Below are 18601 nucleotides of genomic sequence, written 5' to 3' on the forward strand. Positions count from 1 at the left end.
TGCAGGGCAAAGGAAGTTCCCTCTTAATAAAGAGAAGTAACTCCCAGCATTCTGACTTTGCTTCCTCCTCAGCTGTGATGGGAAGTATAGCTACTATTGACCAAGATGGGTATCCAGGAGATTTGCCTTGGGCCTTGATTGTGTGTTTTTGTGGCACGGTGGCAATCTCATGACTCCTTGACCCTCCACACCCCATTCCTGAAGAGATAGCTTAAATGGTCTTTCCCTACAAACCCCCATCCCCCATTCTGCGAATGGTAGGTCGTGGGGCAAAGAGGGCCTGGCGGAAACCTCATTCCAGATGGCTGGAGTGAGGGCAGCTTTGTTGGGCCAAAGAGACAAGTGAAAACAAACTGGAAAAGCATTGCTCAACACTGAGTCTGAAGGCTGGGCCCCCAACAGTGAGTGGCTCTCCTCCTGCAGCATGTCTCTCTCCAGGGGAGGGCAACGTGGTGCTAGCTGTTGTTTTCAGCCGTGAGATATTTCAGGGCGGCGAAGCCATAGCGGCGGGACATGTCCTGCTGAAACTCCTCCTTCAGGGTTTTGAGACAGATGCGGTATTGCTTGTTGGAACGGAACTTGGTAATGTCAAAGCTGGGGGCGTGAGGCATGTGGATCATGTAGGCGTTGGGCAGCACGGTGAATTCGTATTCCTGAAAGAAGACAAGAGCAGTGTGAGCACTTCAGAGGAATCCTCGTCCCTGCAAGGTGAGAACCCCAGTGGAGGATTGAGTCAATGAACGAACTGGTCAGTGATCCCAAGACCCAAGGCAGGACCACTGAAAGCATGCCAGCTGTGAAGCGAGACGGTTTGGGGCCATGGCTATGGCCCTGGACAAATGACTTAGTTTCTCTGAGTCTTGGTTTTCTCATCCATGTTTTTGTTGCTGTTATGTGCCATCGAGTAGCTTGGACTCATAGCGACCCTATGTACAAGAGCTCTAAATGCCATTCTATCCTGTGCCAACCTCACCATTTCAAACACACTCATTCCCATCACTCCACTCACAGAATCGATCCATCTCATTGAAGGTCTTCCTCTCCTGTGCTGCCCCTCCATGCTGGCAAATTTGATGCCCCTCTCCATAAATAAAAAAATAAATAGTGACTTTCAAAGATTACTTTAAGGGTGAAATACGGCTCAAAGCCTATAAAAGGTTCATCTTTTTTGGGTGACCCTGGAGGACATTATGCTGAGAGAAGTATCTCAGTCACAAAGGGACAAATACTGCATGGTGCCACTGTAGTAAAACAGGACTGACATCGGAGTTGGGGAGAGACTGAGAAAGATGGGTTCAATAATGTATACTGCATTGAAACAGATGAAGGAGAGAACTGTTTAAAAGGGATATGTGATTAGGTATTTTTGTCATGACAGGAGTCCAGAGTGAAGGCTGCATAGTGGAGTGGACCTGGGGAGAGGGATTGTAAAACAATGAAAGAATTTTTCTTTTACTTTTCCAAGAGGGTAGTGTACTAGGGGGGAGGGTTGGGAGGGGAGAAAAGTGCAACAATGAATGAATGGAAATCCAAAGTCTCTGTACATTTTCACTGAAATTATTAATACATTTTTTTTAAAAAAGGCTCATCTTTTTTTTAGATTTTTAAAAAATTGGTATACTTACAATTCTGTAATCTTATCGATTCTGTGATTGGGGTGGTGGGTGTAAGTGTGTCAGAGACGGTGAGGTTGGCACAGAATAGAGCAGAGTTGGGGCTCTTGTACATAGGGTCACTATGAGTCGCAAAGGACTCAACAGCATATAACAATAACAAGATGCTTACAAAGTTTATATACATTGCTTCACACTATTCTTCCTTCACATTATATAAAAGATTTTCGATAAATGTGGCAAAACATTACCACCAAGTTGATTCGGATGCAAAGCTTGCCTACAAGTAGAGCTGTAACATAGGGACAGAGCAGAACGACCTATTTACATTCCAAACGCTATACATTTTTTCAGGGAAGAAGACTGCTGTATCTTCTCCCCATGGAGTTAGACCTGTCAAATTTGTAGTTAGCAGCTGAGGAGCTTAACCACGGTGCTACCAGGGATTCTCTAGGTCTTCCAGGATGGTGCAGACCATGAGTGCGTCTCATGCTCAGTCAACTTGACCCATCTGTTCTGTGATGTCTCATGGGACTTGCATGAGACCAGACAACTCCAGGAGATCACAACAAAAGAGTAATTTTAAGGAAAATCAACCTGGTCAACATCGACAATAAAATTTACCAAAAAACCCAAAACAAAACAGAGAACAAGCATAGGGAGAAAATAAAAATGGATGCTCCAAAGGACGCCAGTTTTTGTTTCAACACTTTCATATCAGCTAAAAGGCAGAAACAACCGAGATGTCCATCAACAGATGAGTGGATAAATAAAAGGTGGTGGGTTGTTTTGTTTTGTTTTTATGCATCATCGAGTCAAAACCGACTCCTAGCTGGTCCTCCAGCGGGTTTTCAGAGGCTGTAATCAACATGGGAAGAGACTGACCATCTTTTTCTGGCAGTTCAGTTGGTGGATTTGAACTATACGCCTTTGGATTGGCAGCGCAACACCTTACCACTAATCTACCAGAGCTCCTTTAAAAGGTGGTAGACACACATTATGGGGAGTGCAGTCAGCCACTCACACGAGGACAAATCCTGTAGGATCTCACTCCTAGGCAACATCTAGAATAGACGAACACATAGAGAGAGTTCACCAGTGTTTACCAGAGCAGGCGGTGGGAGAATGGAGAGGTCACTGGAATATCTGTTTAATAAGGGAGGTATACTGGTAATGGATTCATGATATGATAAATGTAGCCAGGGTGACTGAATGTAAAGAACACTGTGGTGAATGTTGTCTTATAGTATCTTTTCACTATAAACACTAAACATAGTAAAAAGCCAATAAACAAACTTTTCCCCCCAAACCCCAAACAATAGATTAGGCTGACGCTTACTGAGAATTTAACTCTCCCCTATACATCCTTGATGTAGTGACTGGGGTAACGGTGTGTCAGACACAGTGAGCCTGGCTGATAGGGTTCAAAGCTAATGTGCATAAGGTCACTAGGAGTCAGTGGCAGGCAATTCGGTGACACATAACAATAGCAACAGTATATCTTTATTATAAGCTACACCATGGACTTGGCATCAGGCAGTTAAAAATGGTGGTAGAAACCAAGATGCCTCTGCATATCTCAAAAAAGAGTCCGGTGGAGTGGTGGGTAATGTTTGCTTAATAAAAGATAAAAGGTCAGCTGTTTGAATACAACGAGTGTCCTGCAGAGGAATGACAGACAGTCTCCTTCTACAAAGACTCAGACCCTCAAAAACACACGTTTGAGTTTCTTTTGAATTGAAACGGACTCAAAGGCAGTGGTTTTAGGGGGAAATTTTTTTTTTAATAGACATAAGGTCACTATGAGTTGCAGGCGATTCGACAGCAACACATCCAAAAAAAGTCTTAGTAGAGAGCATTAAAAACACTTAGCTGTTAAATGAAAGGACGTTGGTTCAATCCCACTAGCTGGGCTATAGGAGAAGGATGTGGCATCTGCTTCCATGACGATTTATGGCCTACAGGCAAACGGACTGGGAGGTTGTGGTGTGTTCACACAGTGGCATACTTAGTGGCGCTGAGGAGCAGCGATTTTGTGGCATGCTGTATGGTGTGGGAGAGTCTGGGGAGCGCTGTGCGGGGTGGGCTAAGTGAAGGATGTTGCATGGGACCACTGTTGTGGAAACAGAAGGATAGCTAGTAAGATGTGTATAAAAGCCCCAAAGGGGAAGGGGGACGCGGTGGGGGGCTGGAGTGTGAGGAGGTGGGGGTAAATCACTGGGATAGCAGAGCTTGGTGGGTGGAAGGAGGGGGTGAAAGAACGAGGAAAAATCCAATGGGGATCTGAAAACAGGGTAATAGTAGGCATAGATTAATGGTGATTAATGTTAAAAGGCACAATGTATATGAATGATCATACAAAACACAATGTGAATGAAGGGATGTGTGAAGCACAATGTACACGAATGAAACACACTGCATATTAATTTTTTATGTAAACCAGTGTTGTTGTTGTTAAGTGCGGTCGAGTCGTAGGCGACTCATAGCGACCCTATGAATGAAAGTCCTCAACACTTGTGTGAATTTCATCTTTGCTCCAGGTTCATAGGGTTTCTGGAGGCAAGCTATTTATGGAAGTGGATGCCACTCTTGCTTCCAAGCTTGTTTTAATCGGGGAGCTCCACCAAACACTGTCCACCATGGGTAACCATTATTGCATGTGACACACCAGTGTCACAGTGTTCAGTTTCGCAGCAACCACGATTTATCTCTGTACAGCAAGTGGACACACCAGGGCTATATGACCTAGAAGAATGTTTGAACAAACACAATGAAAAACAGGCCTGAGGGCTGCGGATTAGAAGTCACCCATCTTTGGCTTGGTGGCATCACTTTCTCTCCACTAGGCCAACTGATCTCGCTATGTTGGTGTTATTGTTTTTAAGTGTCATCAAGCTGTTGAGTCGTAGGTGACTCGCAGCGACCCTATGGATGAAAGTCCTCAACACTTGGATATTTATAGCCTTGGAGACCCTACGAGGCAGTTCTGTTCTGTCCTGAAGTATCACTATCATTTGGAATGGGTTATCAAATGGTGATGTGCTTTTGACCTGTATTGTTAAAGTACAGAACAGGGAACTCAGAAAGGAGCCCTCAGCACACCTTGTATCATTCTCTATTTACTCTCATTTTGGCCATAATATCTGATAAGTTATGGTTATCTCATTTTCTAGCCCAGAGCAGATCAGAAGGAAATCAGAAAAGGAAAACTGGGAACAGGGTGCGTAGCTGCTACAGAACAGAGAGAAAAATACTGAAGGGAGCAAGAAACTGAGAAATATTTACACTGTGCACTCTGAATTGCCCAGGAGATTAGCATATAAGGGGGAAAGATGAAGTTGGTGGTAGCAGGCAGGCCAGGCGTTGGGAAACTATCATCCCACCCACAGTCTGCTTTTGTAAATAAAGTCTCACCGGGACACAGCCATGCCCATTTGTTTACGGATCACCAAGTCTACTTTCATAATACAATAGCTGAGCTGAGCAGTGCTGACAGGAGACTGCATGGGGAGTCACAAAGCTGAATATACTTATTGTATGACCTTTTGCAGAAAAAAGTCTGACAAACCTTGTGAAACACAATATATATGAACTTTGTAAGCAAAACAAACAAACAAACAAAAAAGACTTGAAGTTATCCTCAATAAGTACTAGGTGAAAAGGTTTTATTGACTAAATCAAAATCCCAAAACCTAAATTATCTGCAGTCCAGTTGATTCTGACCCATGGCGACCCTCCGTTGACTTTCTGAGGCCATCAACCAGCCTTATTTGGGAGTGTCCTGCCTTACAGTTCTCCCACAGAGCAACTAGTGGATTCGAACTGCTAATCTTTTGGTTAGCAGCCCAACACGTAAACCATTGCACTGTCACAGTCCTAGGCTGGCACAGGAGTTTGGTCTTAACTGTACGCATTGCGCCATTCATGTGAAGCTCCTACACTGCTCCGTCACCTATATGACTCAGAGGCCAGCGGTGGAGAGTTGCCATTTGCTTGTCTTTATTGCTGGGCTGGACGTGAATGAAACGAAACACTGGTTTGTCTCACATTTGACAGGGCTCTTGGAATCCCACATCACCTAAAGGTGGAGCTAGAGTTTGATAACAACAGTATTGCGTAAGAAGGTGAGCACTGGTACCTTCCTACTCCAGCTCTCTGAACACACTTTGTTCTCTTTGAAGTCTTTGTTTTCTGGTCTCCAAGCTCCCCTATCTCCACTAAGATCTCTGTTGCCCCAACTCCTACACCACCAGTGGGGCAACTCCATGCGTCTCACCTGTGCGTCCAGCTCCATGATATGCGCCACCTTGTTCCAGCCAAAGCCCACAAACCTCCGGTCGTACTCCGGGCAGTCCCTTCTCACGACAACGTAGGGCTCGAAATCAGCCTCCCACTCCACCCGGTAAGGCGTGGTGGCGGTCCGCCACTTGGCGAAGTTCGTGGGGGCGTGGCCTTTCGTCCAGACGTGGTACCTGGGACACACAGAGATATGCCATTGGTGGAGGGAAAGGCGGCAAGCTCAGCAGAGCTGCTGATTGGACGGAAGCAGAGAAACACATCCACCTAGAATGCTGATCTACCTTCTTCACAGAACTATGGCCGGTTGGTCTCTGCTACAGTTGTTCCTGCCAATGACCATGGTGGTAGGTAGAATCCCAAGATGATACCCACTGACCCCAACCTTTGTATCACGACATCCCTAGCCTCCTGGCTGTTCAGAGAATTGATGAATTTGATGAGATATATTCCTGTGACTATGTTATATAGAAAAAAAGAGATTTTTGTAGATAGGACTACGGGTACTAGTTATCCAACTTATAAATAGTTTTGGGTTGGAGCTGGAATTCAAACCCAGTTCAACTAGCTCAAAAACCAGCCAGGCCCCTTCACTGACTAAAGATAGACTATCCTGCCTTTATAACTCTACCTCTCATTCTCTGACCCGTAGAAGCAGCAGTCAATGAATGCTGCATTAAATTAACGAATGAATGAATAATTTTAAAACTTAGGAGCTGCCTGAGGCAGAGACCAGATGGTGGGGCAAGGATATGCTTCTGGAAGCTATTAAGAAGTGGGAAGAAGCTGGGAGTCTGGTGAAGAAATAAATAGGGCCCTAGAGGAAAGGGTTGGGGGGAAATACTATACACAGTTGGAAAGCAAAGTCTCAGAAATGGACATCAAGACAGAAAGAATGTGAATGTAACAGCTTTACTGTAAACAAAACTGTTCCCACTGAGTCCGTTCCTACAGAGATGAGTCTGACTTATTGTGACCCTATGCAGTTGAGAGCAGAACCTAACATTACCGATTTTGAAGGGCTCTGACCTTAAGGAAGTTGAGCTCCAAGCCACTGCTGGTTGGATTTGAACCATCAACCTAGCAGCTAGCAACCAGGAGCTTAACCATCTACATCACCCAGGGACTTCTGTAAGGAGGTTGGAGCTCCAAGTCCTAGATTCCAGCTCTGCCTTTGGAAAGACTCTTCATAACAAGTGAATGTAAAGTGAGGTAAGTATTTGGTGAGGCTAATGAAATTCTTTGCAATCACTTTTTATGCATCAGAGAGTTGGACAATGACCAGGAAGGATAAAAGGATAATTGATGCCTTTGAGCTGTGGTGCTGGAGAAGAGTATTGAGAATACCATGGACTGCTAGGAAAACAAACAGATTTGTCCTAGAAAGGGTTAAACCGGGTGGCTCCTTGGAGGCAAGGATTCTGAGGCTCCGTCTAACTTACTTTGGACATGTTGTGAGGAGAGACCGGTCCTTAGAGAGGGACATCATGTTTGGGAGGGTGGAGGGACGGCGTAGGAGGAGAAGGCCCTTTATGAGGTGGATTGATTCAGTGACTGGGATAATTGGGATGGGAGTCTCGGACACAGTGCGATTGGCACAGGACAGAGCGGAGTTTAGGGCTGTTGTGCATAGGGTCGCTATGAGTTGCAGGCGACTCGATGGCACATAACAACAACAACAACAATGAAATTCAGTTTGGAGAAGAACAGAGGATGTGACAGCTTCCTATTTTGCTTTTTCAACACCCAGGACGGACTCCTTCCAACTCTTAAAGGACAACTGAGATTAGATGAATAGGAGTTAACTAACTGATGGGCTCCCAGGGAGTTTTATTGTTGGATAAAATGACCAGGCTCAGGGAATCTCAGCTCCATCAATCAGCAACTTCCGCCAAAATCCAAGATCACTTAAGCAGAGGAATGAAAGGTCAGGGGGTGGAACTTTAATGGAGGGTGAGAAGGAGGGATGGTACAAAGATGCCAGTCTCGGGTCTAATCCAAAAATCACAACAGAGGGAGTTGATTTTCCATTTGTAAACCGCTGAGCTGACAGTCTTGACATCTGCAGCCTTTGGCAGAACTGGCAGAGCTCAAGTCAAAGTTGTGCTGTATGTGAGCTTTGAAGCATGCCACATGGCACTGACCGTCAGACCAGGGTTCAAATCCCATGGTGACCGCTTATGAGCTGCGACACAATGAAGCTTTATTTCCCTCCTGTAGTAGTGCCCGCCTTGTGGAACGACCAAGAAGCTTAACTTAGCAAAGGTATATGTGGAAGCGTTCATAAATGTTAGCCCTCTAACCAGCAATTTAACAAGGCGGCGCAAAACAACGGTTCTGGAGCCAGCCTGCCTGGGTGTGAATTCTGTCATTCAGTAGATTGTTGTTATTGGTTGCTGTTAAGTATGCTCTGATTGTTAGCAACTCTAGGAACAACAGAACAAAACAACACCCAAAAGTCACTTTTTTTAAATTTTTTTGGCAGGGAATATGACTACTTTCTGATTTTGTTCTTTTGACACCAGAGATAGACTTCCTCCAAGTTGGTAGGACAGGCACCAGCCAACGGGTAGATTTGCATCAAGTTGTGTTGTTAGATGGGATTATGGGGCTGAGGGTTGGGGTGGGGGAGGATCTCAGCTCCATCCACTGAGCATTCACTGCTGCTCCGTTTGCACATTGCTGCGGTCACTGTCCAGTCCAGCTTGACCCGGGTCTGCCTTTTTTTTCTGTTCACTCTATTTTACCAAATGTGGTATCTTTTTCTCCAGGGACTGGCCTCTCCTGATAATAGGACCTAAGGACGTGAGACAGTCTTGCCAGTGTCCCTTCTAATGTCTGCTGTGGCTCCAATTGTCCCAAGACAGTTCCCTCGGCCGTCCATAGTTTATTCAGTGTTTGTCACCAGCATCACAATTCAAAGAAGAATGCAAACTTTTGCTTTGATCTTAATTCACTGCACAATTTACGCTTGCATATAAGGCCAAGTGAAAATATCATGGCTTAGGTCAAGTACCTCCTAATCCTCGAGACCCTAGTTCTAACTTCTAAGAAGGAAGGATAGTGACATCCAGTCAAAGTGACCATCTTTACTTCCTAGAACTTTAAAGGGGTCATTTGCAATACACTTGCCCAAGAGATACATAATACACTGATTTCTTGACATCGTTCCACAGGGATGGGCGGCGAATGTTGCCAACTGGTCTAGTTGTGAGGACTTTTGGTTTCTCTTTGTTGAGATGCAGGAAACTAATTCACAATGATCCCTCTCACCTCTCAACAATATCTTATATTCCTACTCTGGCCTGTTATGTTGAGAAGGAAGGGGAGGGAGGAGGGAGTAAGCAGAGTCAGTGAGGTCAGTGTAGGGACAGCTGTGTTGGTGAAGTTTTATTCCTCAAGGTTTTGATAGCTGGAGGGGAGGCAGCGTCTACTGGCTCAGTCCCAAAGAGTGACCAGCAGGCTGAATCACTAGTCAGCATGGGACCCGGTGAACTTCTCATTAGCCAAATAACCAAATGATCGAGCTGATTCTGATTCACGGCAAGGCTATATGCTACAGAGTAGAACTAACTGAACCTCTCTGGAGACTGAATTTTATTTTAAAAAGTTGCAGAGATAATAACTTGGTTTTCATGCAACCATTAAGTTTTAGAATCCTTTCTCAAACTTTATTTAACTGAGAAGATCTTAGAGTTTTCTTTTCTGTTGCCATGTGCTATCAACTATGACTCATTGCAACCCTATAAACAATGGATTTGAACCCTGCCCTCTCCTGTGCTATCCTCATAATTTCTGATACACTTGAGCCCACTGTTCCACTCAATCTATCAATCCACCTCATTGAGGGTCTTCCTCTCTTTCACTGACCTTCCACCTTTCCAAGAACAACGGCTTTTCCCAAGGACCAGCCCCTCTTAACAACATGCCCAAATTACATGAGACAAAGCTTCACCATCCCTGCCTCCAAGGAGCACTCTGGCTGCACTTTCTCCAATACATATTTATTTTTTTTGGCAATCCATGAGATATTAGGTGGTGTTCTTCAACACCACAACTTACAGGCATTGAGTCTTCCATCATCTGACGTTACTGTCTAACTTTCAGATGCATATCAAGCAATTGAAAAGATCATGGCATGAATCAGATGCACCTTAGTCTTTAAACTGACATCATTGCTCCATAACGCCTTAGATAGCTTCTTGACAGTAGATTTTCCCAATGCTACACATCTTTTGGTTTCTTGCTTGCTGGTGCCAAAGGGTGTTGATTGTGAGTCCAAGCATGATGCAATCATTAACAATGTCAATCTTCTGTCCATCTATCATGAGGTTGCCCAGTGATCAAGCAGTCTTTATAAAAGCAGATTGCCAGGCCTTTCTACCTCATGCCACTGTGTAGATTCAAACTTCTCAGCAGATAAGCATGTACCATTTGCAGCAGTCAGGGACTTAGGCTACAATGAACCTGCCATTAAAACAAATGATGTTGTGAAAATAACCAGAGGGTACTTACGACCAGTCCAGAAGACAATGAAATCTGGGCTTGCAATCGGAGATTACAGGCATCAGATAGTCCCTCTGCCTCCAAAAGCAACCCAAACAACAAACAGCTGCTGTTGTTTACTGTAGTCAAGCTGGTTCTGACTCTGGGAGACCCCATGTGTGCACAGCAGAACTGCACCACAGGGTTTCTAAACCTGTGACCTTCTGGAAGCAGAACACCAGACCTTTACTCCACAATTAGTTCCTGACTGTAAACTCTTTGGCTAGTAGTCAAGTGCTTGGGTTTTATGCTGGAAGTTGTGAAGGTGTCTTGCACCTCAAGGAGGGACAGGTACGGAACGAACGTTAGGCTCTCTGATGCCTTTCTTTTCATCCCAAGTGGGTGTCAGCAGATGGGACTTGCCAGGTGAACTGGGGGTCTGTGGCTAACAGTCCACCAGCTTGTGGGCGTACCAGAATTTTTAAATCCTGAAATGCTTGGCCTCGCCTTCAGGCTGGGGGCTAGCGTGTTGTGAGTCGGTTTGTTTTGGGTCAAACATTCTTCTAGGTGGTATAGCACTGCTCTATTTGCTGCACAGAGGTAACTCATGGTGGCTGTGATGTTGAATGCTGTGACCCTGATGTGCCAAATGTGATATTGGTCACCCATGGCTGACAGTGTTTGGTGGAGCTCCCCGATTAAAACAAGCTTGGAAGCTCGACTGGCATCCACTTCCAAAATAGCTTGCCTCCAGAAACCCTATGAACTTGGAGAAACAAAGAAAGTTCATAGGGTTGCTATGAGTCACCTAAGACTTGAGGACATTTAACAACAACAACAACAACAACAACCAGTCAAGTGCTTACCTGTCTGAGCCACCAAGGACTTTTACGCTTTGAGGAGAGTTTCTCAAATGTGAATGTGCATCTGATTCCCTTGGAAGCTCTCTGAAGCTCACGGTTCTGGTTTCTACTCCCAGAGTTCCTGATGCAGGAGGTCTGAGGTGCAGCCGGAGCCTCTGCATTTCAAACAAGCTACGGGGATGCTGATGCTACTGGTCCAGGGACCCCAAGGAGAACCACGGTCCTCAAGGATGTGCAGTTGGGTTTTTCTCCTTTATTCCTGTGAGGTCAGAGTTGTTCTCAGCTGCTTGGGGGCTTACGGGTTCATTCTTTGGAGGGAAGGGTAGAAAAGCAATTTCTTGGAGGGAAAGTTTGCAATTTAGCTCTTGGCATGGTGGCTTGCAAGCTGTTGGCTCTCGCAGCAATCAGCGACACAGCAGGCCACACCCTAGCACTCATGCCCACTGACTTGACCCTGGAATTAGTGTCCAGGTCACCTGGGGATGCACAGAGCAGGAAGGACATTCTGGAGACCTTCCAGGTGCTCAGTCATCAGGCTACAGAGTCTATGTGGAGAGCTAATTCAAGTTAGGCATCTAAGTCTCAATCTTCAGCTTCAAGTTTTTTTGCCTGCATCTTCCAACAATGTTTGGAAGGGAAATTCAGGGCTAGATCTCATATTCTCTCATTTTCTTTCTCTCTATATCTATCTATCTATCTATCTATCTATCTATCTATCTATCTATCTATCTATCTATCTATCTATCATCTATCTATCTAATCACTGTAGTTAAATCCAAATCAACTCATAGCTAAACCTCCAGCAGGTTTTCAGACGCTGTAAACTGCCCAAAGGTGTTCTGGTTAGTAACATAAGCTCTGGAGATCCACAGACTCTGGCACTTATAGGCTGTATATCTGAGCCAGGTTAACTCTCAGCACCTCTATTTTCCTTATATGTAAAATGGGTTTAATAATCCCTGCTTTGCAGATTTGTTTTTAGGATTAAGTGGTCTGATCACAGCGCCCATACACATTAAGTAGTTCCTAAATTGAGGTTCTTTGTTTTTGACAAGGAAGAAGGCATGCTTTGTATGGGAATTAGCTTCTTCTGATTATTTTCTAGAATTTGGATACAGGAGATAGGACGGCGTTTGAATCCTGACTCCACTTGACCTCTTGCTCTTCAGTTTCTTCATTTGTACAGAATATGGAAATAATGTGATGTCCCCTAAATTGTAAAGAAATAACCTATCTTGTAGGATTCTTTTGATCACCAAATAAAATTTGAGAAAGCATTTTCCAAACTTATAGCAGTTGAGATGCTAAGTTATTATTCTATGACACTTTTAGTAAAACTCAGACTGTCTAGAATTTCTTAAACCAAAGTTGCTGTCCAGTTGATGACAATTCACGGAGATCCTGTGTATTGGAGGAGAACTGTGCTGCATGGGTTGCTCAGGGGCTGACCTTCTGACATAGTTCATTGTCAAGTCTTTCTTCCAAAATGCCTCTGAGTGGATTCGAATCACCAACCCTCTGAGTAGCAGTTAAGCACGTTAACTGATTACCGCATACAGGGGCACCCTGGTTCACAAGGAGGCATGTATTTAGAGAAGCAGGCAGAAACAACAGCTCTGATTGCTCTTTTGAGACAGTCAGCAGGGCTCCCACTTCCCCCCCAGTTGCCACACTAATGCCACAGCCTGTCCCCAGGAGATGGAAGCCAATCACACCTATGTAACCATACGCATTCCTGGGGCACTCTGGACAGGTGGCTGAGCGGCTCCCCTGCTGGTATTCCTGCAGGACTGAGAGGCCGGGGAAATCAGGAAGGTGATTGCTTTGTTTGTAACTGCCACTCAGGCAAATGGGAAGTTAGCTGCCACCTCTGCTTGCTGTGTGTAGCGTGTTAGAGCCACTTGGATGACATCAGTGGATGAAGCCACTTATGTCCATCTCAGACCTGAGCATGAGAGAGTGGAAAACACACACACACACACACACCCAGGCAGGGGAAGAAGTGTGAGACCAGTAGCCATAAAAATGAAACCCACTTACCAAATCAACAAGAGAGAGAATTCAGAACCAGGAGTTGGGAACAAGGATGTAAACCAAGAATAGAAAGAGGCACAAGAAAAATTAAACTGCATTTTCCCACCCATTTACCTCTCATTCCATCTGGAGACATAATATCTGTCATGGTGTACAAAATAAAGTACCTGGTAGTTGGAGAGAGGCTATTCCAAAACCATTATTCAGGTCTGCTGGTGCTTTGAACTTTCAAATGGGCCTCATGTCAGCAATAATGGTCTCTTCTGGACTGACAGTATAGGTGGCAGTGTCCCAGATGAGAGAAGGTGTCTGGGGGGCCGAGGGGCGCCAGGAAGGGGCTCTCACCTGAATGTGAAGAGTGTCCCCATGTCCAGCATTGACAGCAGCTCCGCTTTAGACTTGGGGAAGGAGAGCTGGTAGCGCAGGGTCTCGAACGCGGGGACGATCATTGCTTTCTTGGTGTTGGCGAGATCAAGCTGGATGACAGACTTCCTAAAAAAGAGGGGGCAAGTGAAAAAAAAACAACACAGAGTCCCCATGAAGCCTGGTAAAGCCTTTCCCATAAGGCCAGGGAAGTGCTGGCACAGGGAATACGGGCTGGGGGCAGAAAGTGAGGCCCAGAAGCCTGGCTAGCTTGTAAATGTCACCCAGGATGGTCAAAGTGAGAGCTGCGTCCGCTGAGGTTGAAAGCTTAGTCTTCCTGGAAGGTGAATGGAAGTCAGGGTGGCCAGCAGTGTTGGGGGGTGCCTCCTTACTTTTATTCACTGTACATTGTGTTTCACACATTCTTTCATTAACATTGTATTCCATACAATCTTTTCCATACATTGTGTTTTATAAATTTAATAACCAGCAAACTATGCCTACTGTATCCCATCTTTTCAGGCAGGTCCCCACTGGGTCTTTACTAATTCCTTCACCTCTTCCCTCCGTCCACCAAAGTCTGCAGAGAGCATGCATGCCCCAGCCAGGGAAGAATGCAGAAAGAACCTTTCTAAGATATTCACAGGGTTTGGCTTCTAGTCACCTGAGCTCACTTGGTTTGCCAGACACTGCCTGCCCCATGGAGCTGTTAGGCACAAAGCTGGCAAGTGAAACAGCAATCTAAGTATTTCCAGTGCCATCTCCATGACTCTTCAACCCCCTGGTTCCCAGAGACCCTAAGCCTTTAAGCTGGATAGACTTCCCCATGCAGCTGGCATCCAGTAACAGCTTCGGTACCCACGCTTCCTAGCTGGCAAGTTCTTTATCTGCTGGCCTCCTTCTGCCTTTGCATCTGGCCTTGTGCCCTGCTCCTCCCACACTTGATTCCTGTCTTTCTAGATTTCTCTGCATTTCTCAGCTCAGTGATCATCCTTGAAGCAGGAGGTAGGCTCAGGATGGCATGAGGCATTTAATGCACATAGACTGGATTTGAATCCTGGCCTTACGAGTTGTCATCCCAAACAAACAACTTAGATCTCTCCTCATCAGAATGGTGGAAGTAAGATATACTCCCTGGAGCTGGGGAGATCTAACGAGGTAATCTAAGTGTTTCTTAGCATATCTAGCATACAGCTGGCCTTTATTAATAATCACTACTATAAGCTGATTGGCTGCTTGGATTTAGTTAAGAATCATCTATGGGCTGGAAGCCTCTTGTTTAAGTCAACGAGGAGCTGGTGTGCTTTTGTATTTAAACATTGCTTGCGCCTTTGGGCCTTCATCCCTTAGTTCTGGTGTTGCATGTGTTTGGAGATAACATTGTTCTAAGTAGTATAGCACTCGTCTATCAGTTTGCTGTACTGAGGTAACTTGGGGTTGCTGTGATAATCAATGCTGTGCCACTGGTGTATCAAATGCCACAATGGTTACCCATGGTGGACAGTGTTTGGAGGAGCTTCCAGAGTAAGACAGACTTAGAAGCGGGATTGGCATCCACTTCTTAAATAACAGACCTTTGGAAACTCTGTGAACACTAGAAAAACAATGACACTTACAGAACAGGGTTCAGATCTTTTGTTCATAAAGTTGCTATGAGTCATACTCAACTCAATGCCACTTAATAACAACATCAACTATACTGCAGTGCTACTATTATTCTCTGGCTGGATCCTCTGTGATGTCTTTTGGCCATGGCCTTGGTGCTTCTATTTTGATTTGAACCTTTTTTTTCTTTCTTAACCTTTTGACCCATGGGTCTCATTGTCAGCATGGGCTGTTTGTTGGCAAGCTCTGACAGGAGAAAACAGTCTCTCTTGGGGTGCTGGGAGGTATTTTACAAAATACCAGAAACAGCAGCTTTCTTTTATGATTAGCCTCCGTATTTTTGTGCAGTTCCTCTCTTCACTCAACCAGACTTCCAGCCTGACGCTACAAGGGAGCGGTTAATGCCAGTCCAGGTCAACTGGGTCACACAGAACCAACTCCAAGAAGGTCACTGGCAGGTTTGGTAAGAACAAATGATGACGAAGAATCCAGACTTGGTTAGAATAAGGATGACTCACTGAATTTACAATGGTTTCTGAAGTTGCACTGATTCCCACTGGAGTGGGCGTGGGAATAACATGCACCTGATCTAGGTCTTGGCCTTTCCAATTGCTTCCTATGCATCTGGAAGTTGGGCAATGAATACGGAAGACTGAGAAGAATCAATGCCTTGAAACTATAGTGTGGCAAAGAATACTGACGATATCGTGAACAGTCAAAAGAACAAACACATTCGTCTCCAACAAGGTACAACCAGAATGTTCCTTAGAGGGAAGGATGCTGAAACACTATCTCACTTACTATGGGCATGGAACCAGTCCTTGGAGAGAGACATCAAGCAGGTGAAGGTAGAGGGTTGGGGGGAGAGAAGACCCTCAAAGAGATGGGTTGACACAGTGACTACCATAATGGGCTTGATCAGGACAAATTGGGAGGATGGTACAGGATAGAACAAGGTCTGGATTCCTCTCCCTCTTTGTCCCTCTGATCATAGTTTCCTAGTAACTTACTGTTCTTCTCATCCATAGCCAGTCATCTAATGTCAGAAAGCACATAAGCAAGGATGGTAAGACTTTGTCTTACATGCTTGGTACATGCCATTGTTGTTGATTGCTTTTGAGTTGAGCATGACTCATAGTGACCCTATGAACAAAAGGCCTGAAGCCCCTCTACAACTATCGACTTTTATCAAAGTTCATAGAGTTTCCGGAGGCATGTTGTTTAGGAAGTGGATGCCACTCCTGCTTCCAAACCAGTCACAGAAAGTTATTGGTTGAGTCGCCTGTGATGCATAGTGAACCTATGTACTGCAGCTCTGAACCCTTCCCTGTCCTGAGCCAGTCTCACTAATTCTGACACATCAACCCCCATTGCCCCAGTTACTGTATCAATCCATCTCACTGGGAAGGGTGAATCCCTGGAGGACATCATGCTTGGAAAAGTAGAGGATCGGCAAAGGAAAGGACGACCCTGAACCACACAGAATGACTCAGTGACTGTGGCAATGGACTTGAGCATTGTAGAGACTGTGAAGGATCAGCCCCGGTTTCCACCTGTTGTACACAGGGTCACTATGAGATGGGGTTGACTTGAGGACACTGGAAACAACAGTGACACCCAAGACATGGGCAGCTCCAGGGCTCTGCCAGGAAAGATATGCACCTATCTGTGATTCTGGGTGTCAGGATGAGACACCAAGAAAGCACAGGACTTGGAAGCACCAACGAGGGGTGTGCTCAGCACTAGTAGTGGGTGATGCTGATCCCATAATCACTGAGCCCCGGCTGTGCACCAGGTGCTGTGTGAGGCATGTGGAGACACAGGATGAACAAGGCAGCAGAGTCTCCGTCCCCATGGTGCTTAACCCTTAATGAGGATACCTGCATCTCACTGTTTTAAGGGTAGATAATGACCATTGCACTGGAACAGATGAAAGAAACAACTGTCTAAAATGAATACATGACTAGACATTAAATGTACGACAAGAGCCCAGGACAAGATCACGGCAAAGAGGACTGGGGAGGAGGGGAGGTAAGTAGGTAAACCATGCAACAACGAATAAATATTTAAAAAAAAGTGAACTGAGGGAGAGGGAAGGGAAGAAGAGGGGGTAAAGTGAGCAACAATCAATGAACGAAAATCTAACTTCTCTGTAAATGTTCATTAAAATCACAATCAAAATAAAATTTTATTTAAAAAAAAAGATGTGAGTGTTGTGAATATGAAAGGGGAGATGAGAAATGTTACTACAAAGGGAATGACTGGGCAGTGTGTACACAGACTCACACACACACATACACATGATATAGAACAAAACATATGAAACTTGCTGCTGTCAAGTCTATTCTGAGCCAGAGTGACCTCATCAGACAGGGGAGAAGTGCCTCCTTTGAGTTTCAGGTTGTAAACCTTTATGTGTCATTTGTCTCCCATAGAGTACCTGGTGGGTTTGAACTACATACTTCAGGTTAGCTGTGTGCTAAACCAATGTGCCACCAGGGTTCCCACAGTAGATATAAAACCTAACTTACTGCTCTGGACTCAATCCCAATTCGTGGTGACCCTCTATTGGGGAGGTCTGAGGTTGTAAAAAAGCTTAACAGGGAGCCTATCCAGCTTTCTCCATTGGATCTGCTGGTCTACCATTCTCCCAGGAGCTGCTGCTGCTGGGTTTAAACCCATGACTTCATGGTTAATTCTGGTTCAAATCATGGTTTCCCAATTCTTCCTTTGATTTCAAAAGACATACTTCCCAACTAATTTCTAGTTTTATTCCTTCCCCTTCAATTTTATTTTAACTGGTCGGTGTTGGTTTCTGTTTGATCTTACATAAATCTGTTTTTCTACTTGTGCTCTGGTGGCCTAGTGGATAAGGAGTTGTGCGGCCAACCCAAAGGTAGGCAGTTCAAATCCTCCAGCTGCTCTGTAGAAGAAAAGTGGGTAATCTTCTCTCATGCAATTTACAGCCTCTGAAAACCCACTGGAGGGTCGGCAATGAGTCAGTTCTGACTTAAAGGCAGTGACTGAGTGTGTGATCTCTATTACTGTTAGTGGTGACTTGAGTCTATTATGACTTACAGCAAACTCCTGTTTTAGAGTAGAACTGTGTGCCACAAGTCATCTGCTGTGACCTTTCAAGAGTAAACTACCAGGTCCTTCTTTCAAAGAGCCTAGGAGTGGGTTTGAATTGCTAATCTTCTGATGAGGAGCTGAGCAACTTATGCATTTGTGGCATCCAGGGATTTCTCTCTCTCACACACACACACACACACACACACACACACACACACACGTACGTCTATAGACCACCATAAGCCTTACACAAGGATTTGCACCCCCTCC

At 45.1% G+C, this 18601-nt stretch overlaps 1 protein-coding gene across 1 annotated transcript in view; it reads right to left on the reverse strand.

Moving 5' to 3' along the window:
- Positions 1-247: 247 nt before the first annotated feature.
- Positions 248-18601, reverse strand: part of LARGE (like-glycosyltransferase) — a 663150-nt gene continuing 644796 nt past the window's right edge. The window contains exons 12-14 of the mRNA XM_006901347.1: positions 13637-13783; positions 5890-6085; positions 248-653 (exon numbers count right to left, since the gene is read on the reverse strand). Of these exons, the coding sequence (XP_006901409.1) occupies positions 456-653; positions 5890-6085; positions 13637-13783 (541 nt within the window). The 3' untranslated portion in view covers positions 248-455. The remainder of the gene's footprint in view (positions 654-5889; positions 6086-13636; positions 13784-18601) is intronic.

This window comes from Elephantulus edwardii, unplaced genomic scaffold, assembly GCF_000299155.1.
Source record: "Elephantulus edwardii isolate Elephantulus edwardi_28Jun2011 unplaced genomic scaffold, EleEdw1.0 scaffold00321, whole genome shotgun sequence".
Taxonomy (NCBI): Eukaryota; Metazoa; Chordata; class Mammalia; order Macroscelidea; family Macroscelididae; genus Elephantulus; species Elephantulus edwardii.